At 38.4% G+C, this 20766-nt stretch overlaps 1 protein-coding gene across 2 annotated transcripts in view; it reads right to left on the bottom strand.

Moving 5' to 3' along the window:
* The window catches only part of psmb7 (proteasome 20S subunit beta 7), a 103925-nt gene that overhangs the window by 74868 nt on the left and 8291 nt on the right, over window positions 1-20766 (bottom strand). For both annotated transcript variants that reach the window (XM_028809151.2, XM_028809152.2), the window contains exons 2-5: window positions 12620-12713; window positions 12005-12102; window positions 8873-9013; window positions 5338-5453 (exon numbers count right to left, since the gene is read on the bottom strand). In XM_028809151.2, coding sequence (XP_028664984.1) covers window positions 5338-5453; window positions 8873-9013; window positions 12005-12102; window positions 12620-12713 — 449 coding nt within the window. The remainder of the gene's footprint in view (window positions 1-5337; window positions 5454-8872; window positions 9014-12004; window positions 12103-12619; window positions 12714-20766) is intronic.

Raw genomic sequence — 20766 nt, 5'->3', positions numbered from 1 at the left:
CATTAGGTCAGATTATCTCAGGGCACAACGTGAGCTACCACAGCTATGCTGATGACACACAGCTGTATTTATCAATAGCACCTGATGACCCCGAATCTCTTGATTCGCTAACACAATGTCTAACCTGTATCTCAGAATGGATGAATAGTAACTTTCTCAAATTAAATAAAGAAAAAACTGAAATCTTAGTGATTGGCAATAATGGATACAATGAGGCTATTAGAAATAAACTGGATGCATTAGGATTAAAAGTCAAATCGGAGGTAAAAAGCTTAGGGGTAACCGTTGATTGTAATCTGAATTTTAAATCGCATATTAATCAGATCACTAGGACAGCATTTTTTCACCTAAGAAACATAGCAAAAGTTAGACCTCTTATATCATCGAAAGATGCAGAGAAATTAGTTCATGTGTTTGTTTTCAGTCAGCTAGATTACTGTAACGCACTCCTCTCAGGACTACCCAAAAAAGACATCAATCGTTTGCAACTAGTGCAGAATGCAGCTGCTAGAATCCTTACCAGGAAAAGAAAATCCGAACACATTTCTCCAGTTTTGATGTCACTACACTGGTTACCTGTGTCATTCAGAATTGACTTTAAAATTCTGCTTATGGTTTATAAAGCTTTAAATAATCTCGCCCCGGCTTATATATCGGAATGTCTGACACCTTATATTCCAAATCGTAACCTCAGATCCTCAACTGAGTGTCTCCTTAGAATTCCAAGAGCAAAACTTAAAAGAAGTGGTGAGGCAGCCTTCTGCTGTTATGCACCTAAAATCTGGAATAGCCTGCCAGTAGGAATTCGCCAGGCTAATACAGTGGAGCACTTTAAAAAACTACTGAAAACACATTATTTTAACATGGCCTTCTCATAACTTCACTGTAATTTAATCCTGATACTCTGTATATCTAATTCATTATAATAACTATTCATTCAAAATCTGTACTAACCCCTACTCTCTCTTCTGTTTTTCCGGTGTCCTGTTGATGGTGGCGTGCGCCACCACCATCTACCCTAAGCACCATGATGTTCCAACAATGATGGATTGATTAAAAGCCAGAAGTCTGTATGACCATCAGCATCAAGTGACTCCGTGAAAAACCCGAACTACAAAGAGGACTATTTCATTTATGTTAGGTAGAATGCCCCTTTACTTTCTTGGGTGTCTCCATAAACTGCAGCCATTTCCATTTATGCTCACCAATGTCAAGACTGAGAGCACAACATTTTGAAACCTTCGCCACTTAGCACTGTAAAGCCTTGATGAGGGTGGTGAGAAAAAACAGAATATTACTGGAACACAGCTCCCTTCCATTAGAGGCTTATACACCAATCAGCCACAACATTAAAACCACTGAGAGGTGAACTGATTAACATTGAGTATCTGGTGACAGTGGTAACTATCAATCAGGATATATTAGGCAGCAAATGAACAGTCAGTTCTTGAAGGTGATGTGTTAGAAGAAGCAGGAAAAATGTGCAAGCATAAGGATCTGGGCCAAATTGTGATGGTTAGATGACTAGATCAGAGAATCTCCAAAATGACCGATCTTCTGGGGTGTTTCAAGTATGCAGTGGTTAGTATCTGCCAAAAGTGTCCCAAAGAGGGACAACCAGTGAACCGACAACAGGGTCATGAGCACCAAAGGCTCAATGATGCACGTGGATACCAAAGGCTAGACCAGAGCTACTGTAATACAAAGTGCTAAATAAACATAATGGTGGCCATGAGACAAATATGTCAGGACAGCTTGCTATGTATGGGGTTGCATCACCACAGAGTACCCATATTGTCCACCACCGAAAGTGGGCATGTGAGTGTCAGAACCGGACCATGGAGCAACAAAAGAAGGTGGCCTGGTCTGATGAATCATGTTTTTTTATGTGTGTACAGGCAGGTGCATCGTTTAGCTGGGGAAGAGATGGTAGCAGAATGCCCAATGGGAAGAAGGCAAGCTGGCAGAAGCAGTTGGGTCCTGCCATTCATTTGGAAGTTACTTTGACACACAGAGACCTTCCTTCCCTGCAGCAGAACACAAATACTCCTAACATGGCAATGGTATTCCCTGAGGGCTATGGCCACTTTCAGCAGGATAATGCGCTTATGCCACACTGCAAAAATCGTTCAGGAATGGTTTGAGGAACATGATAAAGAGTGCAAGGTGTTGACTAGGCCTCCAAAATCCAGAGATCTCTATCTATCTATATGTGGGATGTGCTGGGAAAACAAGTCAGAGCCAGTTTTCTGGCATGAGGGAGACCTACATAATATTAGGCAGGTGGTTTTAATGCTGTGGCCTATTGGTGTATATTTATGAAAAAACACAAACTCCTTTATTAAAGCAGAAAAGATTAGTTAAAACATCAGCCATCTTGCACTGTCTATTTTCTCCCTCTTATATTCAGAACCATTAGCATGTCAGTGGATTAATGAACATTTTTAACCTCTTGTAATAAGGACACTCTATATATATATATGCTTACTCTGACAACTGCAGGAGCAGACCTGATGTGTGTATTATACCTACGGTCAAGTCTGTGTGACACTGGAAAGTAAGAATCTCATTCTAATCTGGACATATGACATTACATTAGAATATAAGGTTCTCCTTCTGTTTACTACAAAAATTTCATAATATATCACAAATACCAAGAATTATGAACAGATCCACACATTTAATGTAGTGAGCAACAGACCAGTTGATCCAGTATATGAAATCAAATTCTAAATAAGGTAGAGATTTTGAAAGAAATGTTTTACTGGTAAGCTAGTACAGTGGAACCTCGGGTCACGAACGTCTCGGACCACGTACAAATCGGGTTACGACCAAAAAGTTCGCCACACTTGGGTGACGAACAAGCCAGTTTCCCTTTCCGGTTTGTATGCGGCGGTGATTTCCGCATGTGTTCAGTCTCTCCCTGTGCAGCGAGCGAGCATGAGCGAGAGAGCGTATATATACTTTCAAACAGCTCGTATGGTCCGTAACGGATTAATTGTATTTACATACAATCCTATGGGGGAAATTACTTCGGGTCACGACCAAATCGGGTTTGCGAACAGAGTTTTGGAACGAATTACGGTCATGACCCGAGGTTCCACTGTATAGCTAAGCTAGAATATAGTAAATGTAAAACAGGCTCTATCACAAAATATCAAAATCACTTAATGAAAATGAGAACAGAAATAAGATTCTTCTGTTGATCTATTAGTTTGTCTTTGTGCATGGTCTTATATTTGAACTTCATGCAACTACTGAGGATAGCCCTTTAAGAACATTCTTGTGGTTCATCCCGATTGGTGAATTGATGCAAACAGGAAGTGAGGACAGGAAATGGCAGTGTCCAGTGTGGTGTTTGCACAGTTGGTGATAAAAAAAGATTTACTTTTATGGTTCAAGGGAGGCGAATATCTGTGGTTAAATGTGTCTGAATAGCAGATAAGAGGTTCACCTGTATGCACAATTAATCATTAATGCATTTGTCATTCATTAAAAAATGTGTGTGTAAGAAAAATGTATACAAAAACATTACACCTGTATTTACTGAACCATCAGACCTTTTACTTATACTGTGATATGGATTTGGGCCATATTGCCCACTTCTAAATGAAGATAAAAATTTAGCTAATGTACCTATTTTATAAATACATTCTAAAACCCTCTACAAAAAAATTGGTAATTCCTGCCAGCAGCTTTCTTCTTTTTTGTTGCATCTGGACTTAACTTTTCCGTTGCATCTGGACTTAACTTTTCCATGCACAGAATAAGCGGCAATCCTCATATTTTATATGTGCCACTTCTTTTAGCATTCTGTTGCTTGTGCTTAAGTACCAACATAACACACTTGATATATAATTAAAGGTTTTGTCTTGTCCTCGCAACCACTCGTGCACCCGCGTTATTGTTGAACACTACATGCTGAGGGGTACTCCTGTCACTAGTGCAAGTTACTGTGACTCTCTGGAGACCAATGTGAAGCCTGCTATTTGATCCAAGCGGTTGGGACTGCTGTCTCCAGGGGTCCTTTTGCCTCAAGACAATGACACACACACACTGCCAAGAACACCAAGGCTTGTCTGGAGAAACTGAAGTTTGAGGTATTGCCACATCCTTCTTATTTGCCAGATTTGGCACCATGGGATTTCCACCTTTTCAGACCGTTTAAAAAAAAAAAAAAAAAAAAAAACGTCAGGGTGGTCATCGATTCAACAGATGACAATGTGAAGAAAGTGGTACACGAGTAGTTGCGAGAACAAGACAAAACCTTTTATTCTGCTGGAATCCAGGCAGGTGGTGCAAGTGCATTGAGAAGGGTGGAGGCTACACTGAGAAATGACAGCATCAGTTTTACTAAGGTTTGTTCCATTTTCTAATAAATCCCATTTTCTAACTTTAGCATGACACCCCCTTGTAAAAAGATTAGCGAAATTGTGCAATGTTTTTATGCAATTTTCATTTTTCTTCAAATGCGTATGTCGTATGGTATACATCGTAAATATTTTTTCCGTCTTTATTACGAGAATACAACAATGATACTCTCATGTCAATACAACCAAGTTAAGGCACATACGTCAAACAAAATACCTTATATAGATCCACTCCACTAAGAACATCAGTAGTTTATTTATGTGCTAGCAGTAATAAAGCCTATGTAAAGCCTTAGAAATTGTCGTATTCCTTCCACGTATTAAGTTAGATACTGATGATACTTCAAAAAGTAGATGACCATTCATGTTGCATAGATGGCAATTTCCAATAGTTTTAGCATGTGCTGTAACTATAAATAAATCTCAGGGCCAGAGGTTTGACCATGTTGGAATATACCTGTATACTGACAGCAAGCAAAGCAAGCTATCTAAGAGGGTTTGGGACACCATAGGTGGCCGTGGCACACCCCCCCCTTAGCAGAGTCAAAAACTGTAAAATCACCAAATTTCTAATGTAACTGATACTGGTATCTTGACTCTTTTTTTGGCTGATCTAGAAATAAATGAGGTTCAAATCCTGAGAAATTGTGACCCTGAGCAAGTCACTTCACAAGCCTGTGTCCCAATTAGAAAATACAAAAAAAAAAAAAAAAAAAAAAAAGAATGCAACCAACTGTATCTTAAACGTTGTAAGTGGCTTTGGATAAAAGCATCGGCCAAATCAATACTGATTAATTAATTTTACTTTTACATGTATCACGTACCAAAAATTGCTTGTAGTATTTGACACAACCAGGCAGTAACACACATTAAAAGCAACACTTGAGTTATACAGTATAACTTCCACACACACAAATGTACCAATAAAGCCATTCACTAAGAATAGGGGAATGGGAATGAAACTCACCCATTGTAACATAAGGTAGTTTGTCGGTAGAACCATGTGGGTAGATGCTGTATAAGTGCGGTCCGGTGCAATCTACTCCTCCAAGAACAAGGGCTGCACCAATATAGCCTTGATACCTGCTCAAACAATCACAAAAAATGAGAATCCAAATCAAGGAACATGTAGATAACAAATAATTAAATGTGTGACATGATTACCTAGCTAGGGATGCCACAACCCACACCAGTAACAACCTTATTACAAAGATCGGGTATCAGCCAGATGCAACTGATCTACACTCGATACTCTTTCTTAATCAGCTCAGACCCCATTTAATTTACACCAAGTGCAAAGCCTGACAAAAAGGATAATTTACACACACACAAAAAAAATAATTTGTTAGCTTTATACTAAGCTTTCAATTCAAAAGATCGGTTAACTTTAAGCAAACTCCTCAGCCGTTTATAAGACAATTTTTATAGAGAACTTATTTAAAAATATTTTAGTAAAAATACCTGTTTTTGGGGCACTGCGAGCATAGGACTAGATATCCAATATATCAATTAAGTGACATGGGTAAATTGAGCTTTTTTTCCCCCATGTACATTTTAATATTGTTTTCTCTTTGTTTCACTTTGGCCCTATTGAAGCCTATCATCTCAGGAACTTTATCTCCATTCTCCAACAAACATGAGATTAAACACTTTTCTTGGCCATTATTAAAAACAACAGGGGGTAAGTAACAGATAAAAAAAAAGTTATTAATTTTGGGGTGGAATATTCTTTCAAAGTGATAAACTGAAACTGAAATTTGACCGTTTCAACAAGGCTTTTTCAAAAGTATAGACTAGTATCGATCGTCTTTGTGCAAATATAGCATCAAAATAGACTACCACAACTGGAAATATGTGGTGTTTATTTCAGAGGATGATAAACTGAGGTATGTTATTTATTACAAACTTGGGAAGAATTTCACATTAATACTTTTTAAATAAATGTCTACTCTTTTTACATAAACAGATCCAGGTGTGATTGCTTGCCTAAAGAAAAAACATTAGACGATGCATGTTACCTTGCCTACAGAAAAATGAATACATGATGCAGTTATCAAGAGAAAAGTACACTCAAACCTCACTTGTTCCTTGAAGTGTCTGTCCCAGAGCAACAAACATTGTTATTTCTTTTAATGAGTGCTGCTGTGCCTGGAATTCATGACTCCTTTTTGTGTAAAACGGCTTTGTTACATCTGTTGGTAACCTGCATGGATTTCGTTTTGTTCCTCGTGGACATGAACAACATGTGCAGCTCTGCAACAAACTTTCAGCTGAATTCAAAACTCATAAACTGAAACTGCAGACTGACATTTAATTATCTTTGACATATCACAAACATATTAAAAAGTGTGAAAATGATGCCTGTGACATTGTCAACTGGTTTTGATCAAAAGTTTAGGAGCTTGTGTTAACTGAGTGTATTTTCTAAGGTGAGCTGTGAATAACGTGACTACAGGGGCTTCTAGCTCTATGGGAGCAGTGTCAAAGAATCAAAAAAATATTATTATATATATATATATATATATATATATATATATATATATATATATATATATATATATATATATATATTGTACTTCCACTATTACAAAAACTATCAGAAAATAATAAAGTATTAAAAAAAATTATCCTAGTCCTAAATTAGTTCTGGGAAAAGGTGATCATCTTCCCCCTATAAATTGACAAATTACATGGTGTGGTCTGCAGTGCAAATGTTTAAGATCACTACTTACCATGTTCTCCTTCAGGACTAGCTCTCATGTTGCACCACACCATATTGCACTCCTGGTTAGGGTGCTGGAAAGAGGTCACCAGCCCTTTTCTACGACACTGACTGGTTAATAATTTTAGCTATAGTGTGCTCCAAGGAATCTAATAGGTTTTACACAAATAGTTTAGAGGCAAAAGTTACCTGAAACCAGTAACTTGATAAGAAGTTAAGAAAACAGATCCTTTGGTTGGAGGGTAGAACAGCACCCTGTGGTGTTATTTTTTTTTAAATGTTACTCACAGAGGTGCATCCATACAGTCTGAGCACACCTACAAATCAGTGGCATAATTTAAGAAAATGCAGCAGGGTAGGAGATGATATTTTTCATATGGGGCATGTTTTGCCGTCACTGACTGAAGTCCAGGAGCATTTCATAACTGATTAGGCATTTTGTTTAACACTGAAAATAAACACTACCTTTTCAGAATTGTGGTTTATTTCATCTCACTCGCTGCAGACAGATAACAAATATACTGTGTAGACTTGTTTCCCTTTTAAAATATAAGGAATACATTGATCCAATCAAAAGAAAATATGTTTCATGGTACATAAAGCTCTGAATAATCTTGCACCCTTGTGTATTTTGGAATGCCTTGTCCCTTTACTTGCCCAGTCGTTACCTTCAGATCGTCTTAACATTGGTTTACTTATTATACCGAGAGCTAAGCATAAAAGAAGTGGTGAGGCAGCCTTTGGCTGTTATGCAATGAAAATATGGAATACTTTACCGATAGTTATACACCAGGCTAATACCACTGATCAATTTAAGAAACTATTAAAAACCCACTTTTTCAATTTGGCCTTGTTTTACTTCTGACAGACAATATAAAATATATACTGTAAATACCAACTGTAACATTAGCTTTAAAACACTGTTATATCCTTCAAGTAGTTACCCAAATATCATTTAAGTAAACAAGCACTGGCATTCATAAATATCAAAATACAATGCAAGGCTTGAATTTTAATGAACAGCAGATGTGAGGATGCCCCTTGTGTAACAACAAATGAGGGCTTATAATCTTGTGGAGATTTCAGCGGAGGGTTTATAAAGAAGAACATATCACTAACTACCTGATTTATCTTAGCATGGGCACATTCTAAATTGATTCTCTGACATTTTCTGTCAAAGTAAACCCACATAAAAATATAAAAATTCTAACATTATTATACATGTACAGAATTCCAAGATATTTATAAATATTACAAAGGTCATTAAACATTATCTGATGTGTGCAATTTCACTGGCTCATGAATGGAGCAGAAACCTGCAATAATCAGGTTTAACCACATGGCACTCTGGGCAATATTCTTAATGGCGTAGGATAATTTATTACACACAAGTAGAGATATTACCTTTAAGACATTGATATAATAACAGAAAATTAAATTCCATGTCCAGAATACACACATTTGAATTTCTACATTTAAATGTATTGACAAGTCTACCATAAACTTTTTAATAGAATGGGTAAAACGGTTTTCAACCACAATTTATGCCAGTATACCGGATGAGTTGGTATGACACCCCTTACTATATGATACTGCGTTCAAATGCACTTTTAACACTCGCTATACAGTATAGCAGTTATCAAATTTGATACTATGTAAAGTATTTCATTTTAATTTAAGGACATGGTAGAAAAAGAGGGATAACTGCTTTAATTATACTATTCTTATATCCAAAACCAAATGGAGAAATATTGGCAAAAAGAAAAAAATCTATAATTACCTAAAAAGCATTTGTTTCAGCATTCTATTTGCTGTAGCAACTCGAGGAAGGCGACCAGTAGAAAGTGAATGGAGTTCTAGGTTGGAAGATATAAGTTGTGTTGTCATTTCTGTATCAGCAGCAGTTCCTGCTCCACAGCAACTATAATAAAATTACAAAAAGAAATATTTAAGGGAAAAAAAAGGAAATTACCTGAGGCAAAATCTTAAGGTGTATACTGTTATCAAGCAACATTGTGATTAGAAGCAACTATACTGATATATCATTACATGCAATTACTATTAAATGTAATAAAAGACATACAGTAGCTACCCATACCCTTAGCAAGCTCACTATTTTAGAGTTAAGAGTGTGCCTGCCACATCATTAGATGAACAACATAATCAAATCCTGGATAGGTCATCAGCACATCACACTGAAACTTACTTTAGAGCCTGAGGATGTGGAAAGAAAGCCAGAGACCTATTATTAATTAAAGGACATTTCTTTAAATGATTTGGGATTTTAAAATGTGTATTAGTATAAATGGGTAAAAGTTTTTTTTGATTGTTTAGTTTTATTGACCAGCACATTTTCAAGTTTTTTAGCTACGCTAGCATTCTATCAGTAAAACATTTCATGCACCACGGAATACAACAACAAAAATCTTGCATTCCAGATACTGCAATTTCATTCCAGAAATCAATTCCATCAATATATTAAGATGTAAAACACTGAAGAGAGGGATTTTTGAAACACACAATGTACAAGCCTGGCATGTCCATTGCCATATCAACCACAGACAGGGCAAGTCAACTAACACTGTATGGATAATCTTTTCATTTTAACCTCCAGGCATGCATTAAGTCGAGATTGTAGACGTCTCAACAACCTGATGAGGTTTCTTTAAGCACAAGCTGTAAGCTTGCTGTTCACAGTTTTACTGGGCTCATAGATAAGATTGACAGATAGTACTTTATTTGTCCCAAGGTGTGAATTGAGCAATTAAGTATTAAGTATCAGTAGAAATAAAAAAAATGTATAAATCCACAGGGTAAATAGAAATAAAAATCAAACAAGTCATCTTTACCTTGAAGAATTTTTAAGGAAATATTGAAAAACAAATCACTCTGACTAATTCATCACTTAGATATATGGACAGTCTAATGCTTTACCAAATAATTCGGGATTGGTCTCCCCTAGTCCTGCGGTGGGTTGGCACCCTGCCCAGGATTGGTTCCTGCCTTGTGCCCTGTGTTGGCTGGGATTGGCTCCAGCAGACCCCCGTGACCCTGTGTTCGGATTCAGCGGGTTGGGAAATAAATGGATGGATGGATGGATGGATGGATGGTCTCCTCTAGACTTTCTCATAAACTCTGATATGGGGATGGATATTTGAGGAGTAAACCGCAAGACAATGATTTTTATATTGTGTACATTAAAGGACCATCAATGACAAATTAAATCAAACTTAAAATATACTGAACAATTATTATAAAAGTAAAACTGAATAAATCTGACTCTGCAGTTGCATGAATAAAAAAGTAACACTTCCGGTTAATGGAAATTCCTCCAAAGTTGATAGAGATCTACATTTTGAACCTAATACTTGTATGCATAATTTGGTTGACCTAACTGAAAGCGTAAAGTTATAATGTTTATACACACACACACACAATTCTAGAAATGGTATTATCGGAACTCAGGGAGGTCTAAAACATCGAGACACATCAAAATCGAATTTTTGGACGATTGCAATACTTTCTGGGCGGAAAAGTGGTGCAGTGATAGCGCTGTTGCCTCGCAGTTAGGAGTTTGCATGTTCTCCCCGTGTGCTCCGGTTTACTCCTACAGTCCAAAGACATGCAGGTTAGGTGCATTGGCAATCCTGAGCTGTCCCTAGTGTGTGTGTGTGTGTGTGTGTGTGTGTGGGTGTCCTGCGGTGGGTTGGCACCCTACCTGGGATTTTTTCCTGCCTTGCACCCTGTGTTGGCTGGGATTGGCTCCAACAGACCTTTGTGAAAAGAGGATTATATACTTAATGCTAACAAAAACTGTTTGGCGGTTTATAAACATTGTACACAAAACAGCACCTTTTTCTGTGATGCAGGCAAACCACTTACACTTCATATACTAGTTTAAGTTAAAATGGAATATTTTTTTTCTGAATAGTGCTGCAAATTTATTAACACTGCTTGAGCAAATGACTCATTACAGTAGAATATCAGAACAACTGTGACAAAACAAGCTATTCAGCTTCAACAAAACTCACCAATCCTATTCACCGATTTCTCCAAAATAACATCAAGTCAAGTTTTGAAGGTCCCTAAAGTCCTACTCTCTAGCATTTTACTTGGTCTATGTGTTTATGATTCCATGGGTCAATGATTATCTATGTGAAGAAAAACGTTCTGACGTTGGAGCAGAAACTATCCTCAAGTGGCCCCTTGTGTATTCTGCCAGGAATAGATCCCAGAGCAGGGCTCGTTTTTTTTTTTCCCCCACTTTCTTGACCTACATCTAAACCTGCCATACCTCAGCAGACAAGGAGGACTAATGATTATCCAGAAGCTCAGAACAAATGTTAGGGCTCTCTTCTCTCAAACTGGAGTTACTTGTTGAGACTGCTGCTCACTGATGCGATTTCTCACACCATGCCATACCACTAATCACTATACAAGGAGTTAGCAATGTGAACAACTGCTAAAACTATGCACAAATAATATTCATAACAACAATAATAACAAATTGGGTCATTTCAATGACAATTTTTCTAAATTACTCTTATATACACTTTTAAGATTCCAACAACAAATACAGTAATACTCTTGCCAACTTGTATCTTCACCAGGATATTTTTTTTTTTTATCCTCACAGAGCAGCCGTGATTTTCCAGCTCTGTTCAATTAAACTGTATGGGATTTTTCAATAAAATGCTTAATTCATGAAATCCAACACCACGCCCTTAAATACACTAAGTATCACTGTAGTCTTAACCAAATTCAAAATATAAATCCATTTATTTATCCATTTTAAGCTCACAAAACCCAGTTCAGGAGTGCAGGGAAAAATTAAAAAGAATTCTAAACATAAATAAGGAATGACTCTCTTGAATTTTCTCTAACACTATCCAAACAGAAGTAATGCACTTACTAGATGTTAGGAGAAATGTAGTGAATTTTGGCGCAGTTCTTGTCTGCAACCACCATTCCTTCAGTAGCTCGAGTGTCAGCACCAAGGACAACGCCATCCTAGTCAGATAACAAAAATGAAAATGAACTTCTCAATTCTAAACAGAAACACTTCAGTGAAGAATTGGTAAACGAATACTTAAATTCTGGCACAACTTTGCAATTTAAAAATATTCAAGAAAAGTAAACATCACGCAAATTCCCTTTCATTCAGAGGTTGCCATTAATTTTTGTTAAAGACACAAGAAGCCAATTCTCTTGATTGATTCTTTTTAATTAAGTTAGTCAGTGGTCAGCAAATTGTTTTACTTACCAACTATTTTAAAGCTGTAACAAGAACACATGGATAAAAAAAAATTAAATATAACATTTTTATTGTGGAAAATGTGGAGGAAGTGGGGAAAAAAATATGCTTAGGTGAAAAAAGCAACCGAACCACCGAATAAAAAGTAAGCCAATTAAATAATTTCATAGAAATAAATATTTTGCCATAAACATTTAAAGAAATCTAAATAAACACTAATATAAATACAGAACACAAAATAAGTAAAATGTGCAAATTAAAAATTTTGCTTACCTTGTACACAACACCACAAATAGTGGTACCAGTTTTTCTGGCAGATGGTAGGTAGTGTCCTTGCTTGGAAAATTCCGATTCTAATAGGGCATTTCTAAAATTTAAAAATGACAAGCAAAGACAGAAATCAAAACATGACTTAATTTTTGAAAAACATTTCACCACACAGACTTCTAGTATATTTAATAGGGCATTTATTAAATATTCCACAGTTAAGGAGACATGATTACAGGTTCACAATTTTTGTATTTATTGCCAATCTGATTAGAACTGGCTGCTGCCTCGCAGTAAGGAGACTTGGGGTCGCTTCCCGGGTCCTCCCTGCGTGGAGTTTGTATGTTCTCCCCGTGTCTGCGTGGGTTTTCTCCTACAGTCCAAAGACATGCAGGTTAGGTGGATTGGTGATTCTAAATTGGCCCTAGTGTGTGCTTGGTGTGTGTGTGTGTGTGTGTCCTGCGGTGGGTTGGCACCCTGCCCGGGATTGGTTCCCTGCCTTGTGCCCTGTGTTGGCTGGGATTGGCTCCAGCAGACCCCCGTGACCCTGTGTTCGGATTCAACGGGTTGGAAAATGGATGGATGGATATATATATGTATATATATATATATATATATATATATATACACACACACACACACACACACACACACACACATACATACATATACATATACACACCGAGTATACTTTATACATAAAATATATGTTGTCGTACCTTGCATAACTGAATAACCTTTATGGCACAATAACAATTCAATACATTTATGGTCACTACAATATTTGGAATTAATAATCTTCATGTGGGAAAAGGCTGACTTGCATAAATAAGTAGAGCTGAATAATGCAGTCAAGGAGGCAGCACATTTCCTCATGTTTGGGTACTTTTCTTCTGTTAGTAAGTTCCAAAACTGTCCAAGAGCCCCAGACTTCAGCTGAATGTCATCCTGTAATGTCAAAATTTTATCTTCCACTGTAGAGGAGTTTTAGGTGAAACGGTGTTGCAATTTTTGATACGGGTGAATCCCCCTCAACATCTTCCCCAAATGGATAGCACTTAAATGTAGCGATTGGCTCAAGTAAAGCTGAGTCTTGAAACCGTCTGTCAAAGTCTGACAGGCAATTTTCCTTGGAAATTTCTGGCATGTATTTTATTCGCTTTTATCCATTTTACTTTTCACCATTTCTGTAAATGATCAGTAGATTCACAGATACACTATACTTTTGTATAGCACTTTTAACCAAGTAAAGACTCAAAACAAGTTTTCAGTTATAATGCAGTAACAAAACAAATTAAACCATACATAAAATGCATGAATGTACACAAACAGTTCTGCACAAAACTGAATCTACTTAAGATAAAAATTATGGCGTCCAGTATTATACTTAAAATTATAAATTGAGGGTCCACAGTCAGTTTTAACAGACAAAGCCAAAGCCAAACTAAAAAGTCACTTCAACTTGCAAGGCTTCATTTACTTGAATTGCTCCAGAGCACTGCTCCAGAGCATCTGTAGGTTGTAACCTATTAGTTGTTCCCTGAAGAAGGACCGTTTGTAATAATCTGATATTTACTTGTTTTTCAGTTTTTGCTAATCTAAACTTTAAATTTAAACTTCAGGCAATTTACTGTTTACCTTTTCAACATTTTAGGTCATTCATTGCATTTCAACTGATTACATTTGAAAACTAGAAAAACTGAGGTGTTCTGGCTGACCACCAGTACTGGGCATTACACAATACAGGTAGTCCCCAGGTTACGGACACCCGACCTACGACTTACGAACGAGGACGCAGCTGCAACGCATGCGCCTCAGAAACTGCCGCTCCGTCATCTTCGGCCTGGGGATGCTGCAAGCGGTGGCTGCAGGGGGGTGATTTCGCTGCTCACGCAGTGTACTGTCCCTTGGTCCATAGTCACCGGGGCCACAGCTATCGCTCGTGTGCACGACGATGGTTCGCTGCCCGCCCACTACACCGCCGCAGCTACTGCTCCTGACTGGACGCAGGCTGGATGGAGCGGAGGGGGGCGTTTCACTGCCCACCCTGCACACACGACTGGTAATGCTGCAAGCGGTGACCCGCTTGTGGCTAAACGGGGTGGCAGGGGTAGCATTGTAATGTGCCTCGGATGGCTGCCTGTTGAATTGGGGTTGGGCCATTCACTACACGCCTTTGGCCGCACCGTGTTCGTTCTACAGCATACTGTAGTGGAGGTGACTGTGATGTGGGCTGGTGATGAACCACCCCTCGTTGGCACCATTCATTCTCAATAGCAAGCCTGCTTGTACTGTTACGCACATAACAGGAAGTTGTCTCGTCAGTACATCAGACGTGTTGATGACGGGTGCCTTCCTGCTGTGATAAAGTGTACAGTGGTGTGCAGAAGAGCTCATCTTAACCTTTTGTCTTCACCCTTCAAGAATGTCTCTGAAACAAATCTGATGCAAGTGCTGGTGATACAGTAGAGAAAAACCATCACCACTGAAAATAAAGTAGAAATAATAAAAAGGTCAGAGAGAGGTGAAACTCCATCATTCATTGGCAGAGCACTTGGTTATAGTCGGTCAAAAATAGCATTTATTAAAATAATGTACCTGTTCCAACTTGCATACAAATTCAACTTAAGTACAAACCTACTGTCCCTATCTCGTACGTAACCCGGGGACTGCCTGTAAAGGTTCACACGCTGGAAGTCTAATATAAAGACTTAAATTGTTGCATTCTTAAATTCCAAGGCTCTCTTCCCAATAAGCAGGAGTAACTGTATGGCACTTCAGCAGAGGTGCAGGAAACCAAGAAAAGAAATGGGGTACCAGACAGCCAGAAAATGGTAATAAGGATTGTCAGTTTTATTTTTGCATAAATGACTAACCAACAGAGATGAAACATGTAAACAACTAATCATAATCTCTAATCTGTTTGGAGGTCAGACCAACCAGCGCTATTCAAATATAATTTAAATTTATTTAAAACAAGGTTTTACTCAAAAGCAAAAAGTGACATTTGATTGTAAAAGAAGAGTACCTTTGCCCACTCTAATTTAGTTATGAAGCTAGATGAGCCATGTAAAGCTTCAGTATTCTACAGATCTCTTCCCCCCACCCCGAGTCTCTTCATAATTTTGAATGGTCAGCTTGTTATCTTCACTAGTAAAACCCTTTAACAACAGTTTTTATTTCCTATTGCACTACTGTGTCCTTTGATCTACAGGCACACACCGAGCAGTTTTTAACACTTTTCTGTTACCCTAAAAATACAGTCATATTGAAAAAGTTTGGGAACCCCTCTTAATTCTTTGGATTTTTGTTTCTCATTGGCTGAGCTTTCAAAGTAGCAACTTCCTTTTAATATATGACATGCCTTATGGAAACAGTAGTATTACAGCAGTGACATTAAGTTTATTGAATTAACAGAAAATATGGAATATGCATCATAACAAAATTAGACAAGTGCATAAATGTGGGCACCCCAACAGGGATATGACATCAATACTTAGTTGAGCCTCCTTTTCAAATCCAACAGTCTCTAGACGCCTCCTATAGCCTTTGATGAGTGTCTGGATTCTGGATGGAGGTATTGTTGACCATTCTTCATACAAAATCTCTCCAGTTCAGTTCAATATCATAGTTGCCGAGCATGGACAGCCTGCTTCAAATCATCCCATAGATTTTCGATCATATTCAAGACAGGGGACTGTGACGGCCATTCCAGAACATTGTACTTCTCCCTCTGCATGAATGCCTTTGTAGATTTCCAACTGTGTTTTGGGTCATTGTCTTGTTGGAATATCCAACCCCTGCGTAACTTCAACTTTGTGACTGATGCTTGAACATTATCCTGAAGAAGTTGTTATTGGGTTGAATTCATCCGACCCTCAACTTTAACAAGGGCCCCAGTCCCTGAACTAGCCCCACAGCATGATGGAAACTCCACCAAATTTGACAGTAGGTAGCAGGTGTTTTTCTTGGAATGCGGTGTTCTTCTTCCACCATGCAAAGCGCTTTTGTGTTACGACCAAATAACTCCATTTTTGTCTCATCAGTCCAAAGCACTTTGTTCCAAAATGAATCTGGCTCGTCTAAAATGAGCATTGGCATACAACAAGCGACTCTGTTTGTGGCGTGAGTGCAGAAAAGGCTTCTTTCTCATCACCCTGCCATACAGATGTTCTTTGTGCAAACTGCGCTGAATTGTAGAACGATGTACAGATACACCATCTGCAGCCAGATGTTCTTGTAGGTCTTTGGAGGTGATCTGTGGGTTGTCTGTCACCATTCTCACAATCCTGCGCATATGCCGCTCCTGTATTTTTCTTGGCCTGCCAGACCTGCTGGGTTTAACAGCAACTGTGCCTGTGGCCTTCCATTTCCTGATTCCATTCCTTACAGTTACAGAAACTGACAGTTTAAACCTCTGAGATGGCTTTTTGTAGCCTTCCCCTAAACCAGGAGACTCAACAATCTTTGTTTTCAGATCTTTTGAGAGTTGCTTTGAGGATCCCATGCTGTCACTCTTCAGAAGAGAGTCAAAGGGAAGCACAACTTGCAATTGACCACCTTAAATACCTTTATATCTCATGATTGGACACACCCGTCTATGAAGTTCAAGGCTTAATGAGCTCATCCAACCAATTTGGTGTTTCAAGTAATCAGCATTGAGCAGTGACAGGCATTCAAATCAGCACAATGACAAGGGGATCCACATTTGTGCACAGCCAGTTTTTCACATTTGATTTAATTTCATACAACTAAATACTGCCTCACTAAAAATCTTTGTTCGGAAAACACCCCAGTGCTCAGATGTTCCTAAGAAATGAAAGACATACCACTGTTATCTTTTTTGTTGAAAGTAGAATAAATTATTATGCAGGCTGAGAGGGGTTCCCAAACTACCTGTATCTGATTCTGTCCTGAAGAAGGGCCCTGAGTTGCTCTGAAAGCTTGCATATTGTTAATCTTTATAGTTATCCAATAAAAGGTGTAATTTTGCTTAACTTCTCACCTAATCCATAATGGCTAACACAGTACAACACCCTACTACTACTGATGCTGTCCCATTCACTCTTAAAATTGAGATCCCCGACTGTTGTTTAATGCCAATAACCTCATTAAAACAAATGGAAAAAAATATGGTCATAATTCTGATTTTTCCTTTAATTACAATGCTTTAAAACACTCCCACTTTAAAGAGCCTTGTTAGTGTCCACGAACATGTTGTGTCCCACAATTAGTCTCCATCTTACTAGGCTGCTGGTTTGACACACTATGCCTAAAACAATGAGGTGTAATTTAAAAATATTCAGCTGCGTCTGTAAAAGAGAAGAAAAAGTAGATGGACCCTGACTTGATACTTTAACAATCTCGCTCTTCCTGCCAAATCCACAGGTGCCAGCTGGATTTTAATTCTGAATGCCACAATACAAACGGTACCCTACTGCTGCCCAAAGGACATCTCCAAAATAATAAAGTAAGTTCATCATCAACCTGCCTGTCTCTCATCTCCATTTGATAAGGTGCCACATGAGAGGCTGGGCATCAAACTGAAAGAAGTGAGAGTTTAGGGTGATGTTTTTAGATGGGTGCAGAATTGGCACAGACACAAGAAGCAGAGTGTGATGGTGCGAGGAACCTCATCAGAATTGGCCGATGTTAAGAGTGGTGACCAGCAGTTTTCAGTGCTAGGGCCGCTGCCATTTTTAATATATATATATATATATATATATATATATATATATATATATATATATAAATGATTTAGATAGGAATATAAGTAACAAGCTGGTTAAATTTGCAGATGATACCAACATAGGTGGAAGGACTTGGATAGCATACAAGCTTGGGCAGATTTGTGGCAGATGAAATTTAATGTCAGTAAATGTTAAGTATTACACATAGGAAGTAAAAATGTGAGGTTTGAATACACAATGTGTGGTTGGAAAATCGCAAGTCCACCTTATGAGAAGGATTTAGGAGTCGCAGTGGACTCTAAGCTATCGACTGTCAGACAGTGTTCAGAAGACAATAAAAGGCTAACAGAATGTCAGGTTATATAGCGTCTTGATGTGTGGAGTACAAGTCACAGGAGGTTCTGCTCAAGTCTTTATAACAAACTGGTGAGGCCTCATCTGGAGTTCTGTGTGCAGTTTTGGTCTCCATGTTACGAAAAGGACATAGCAGCGCTAGAAAAAGTCCAGAGAAGAGTGACCAGGCTGATTCCAGGGTAACAGGTGTTGAATTATGAGGAAAGATTAAAAGAGCTGAGCCTTTAGAGTTTAAGCAAAAGAAGATGAAGAGGAGACCCGATTGAAGTGTTTAAAATTATGAAGGGAATTAGTCCAGTGGATCAAGACTGTTATTTTAAAATGAGTTCATCAAGAACACGGGGACACAGCTAGAAACTTGTTAAGGGTAAATTTCACACAAACATTAGTAAGTTTTTCTTTACACAAAGAACGATAGACACTTGGAATGAGCTACCAAGAAGGGACTTTCAAAACTCAAAGAAATAAGTGGATAGGACTGGTGAGCTTTGTTGGGCCTGTTCTCGTCTACATTGCTCTAATTTTCTAATGCTCTTTTAATTCTCTCACTATTCTTACCTGTTCGCTGTCTTAATAACTAACCCGTATTCCTCCTAATCTTAAACCACTTTGCCCGTTAGGCACCATAGCAATATTCATAATCCTGTCAACTCAACTCATGCAGTAACAAGACAACTCATGATACGTTTATGGCACAAGACACCAGCTGACTGGTGCAAGCAGGACCCATGCAACTGTGTCATAGATGCTTCATAATTGTGAAGAAAGAAAGTGAAAATAGCGCTTGTGGCTTGCAAGGGTTTCAGCTCCTTTCTGATGATTGTTTTTTTATGATTTGCTGTTCTGAAGGATTACCTCATGTAATGGCCATCTCCTAAGATCTCCTTCACGTTCTTGAGACTCTGCTGTGAGAAAAGCAAACCTTCTACTGACAGCATGCATGGATGTGCCATCCTGGTGGAGCTGGACCACCTGTGCAACCTGAATCGGCTGCAGGTACCGCCTCATACTACCAGTAGTGAGGACACTAGCAAAATGCAAAACTAGAGAAGAATCAGTCAGGAAGGATAAGGAGAGAGCAACTGTCTGTGGCCATCATTTCCTTTTTGTGGGTTGTCTTGCAGTTGGCTCTCCAGGTGAACAGTTGTCACTTTCATTTGTACCAAAGCAGGTGACGTTGTTTCACAATTTCTTGTGCTTACTAACTGAGCAGATTGCTATCCCTGAAGCTTAATTGACTTGGTGATAGATTCGGGTGATTCAGTATTCCCTTAATTTTTTTGAGCTGTGTATTTTATGCAGATATTATTTATACCCAAAGTTGTATATGTCCTGTTGTTCTTATTGAAAGTCTGTGAAGGACTAAAAGCGTGCTATATAAAAATGTAATACTGTTATTATAATTACTATTACAGTAGAGTCTCGCTTATCCTACCTTCCGTATTATCCGACGTCCCACCACCAAAAAAAAAAAAACGCATCAATCGGCAACAAGAACTGCAAGTTGCGAGCATGAGTGTAGTCTATTTTTTGTTGCTCCTGACTCTACCGCAGCTAATTACAATGGAACCTCGGTTTGCGAGCATAATTCGTTCCGGAAACGTGCTCGCAGTCCAAAGCACTGGTATATCAAAGAGAATTTCTCCATAAGAAATAATGGAAACTCAGATGATTCGTTCCACAACCCAAAACTATTCATATAAAAATGATTAATACAAAATATAAAGTAAAAATACATAAAACAAATTAATCTGCACTTTACCTTTGAAAAGAATCATGGCTGGTGTGAGTGAGTTTCTAAACTCTTGTGGGATTCCACCCAACGGGACAACACGCGGAAGAACGTCCCAAAGCAATCGCAGTCTCCCAGCGCTGTAGCAGTTCACCATAAAAGTGAATCCGAAAAGATCGCGGACATGCTATAAGCGCCTTCCGTTGATGGGTGATAAAAGGAACAAGGAACATTATAAATGCACAGGGCACAGTACTACTTGGCCATGGCCCTGCCTGCCTGCTGTGTCTGTGTATAGGAGAGTGGCAGATCCCACTACAATAAATAATCGCGCTGATGCTGTTTCAAGCTGAATAAAGCTGGTGTTGCTAAAGTAC

Source organism: Erpetoichthys calabaricus, chromosome 9 (assembly GCF_900747795.2).
Source record: "Erpetoichthys calabaricus chromosome 9, fErpCal1.3, whole genome shotgun sequence".
Lineage (NCBI taxonomy): Eukaryota > Metazoa > Chordata > Cladistia > Polypteriformes > Polypteridae > Erpetoichthys > Erpetoichthys calabaricus.
This window is presented reverse-complemented; position numbering and strand designations above follow the sequence as displayed.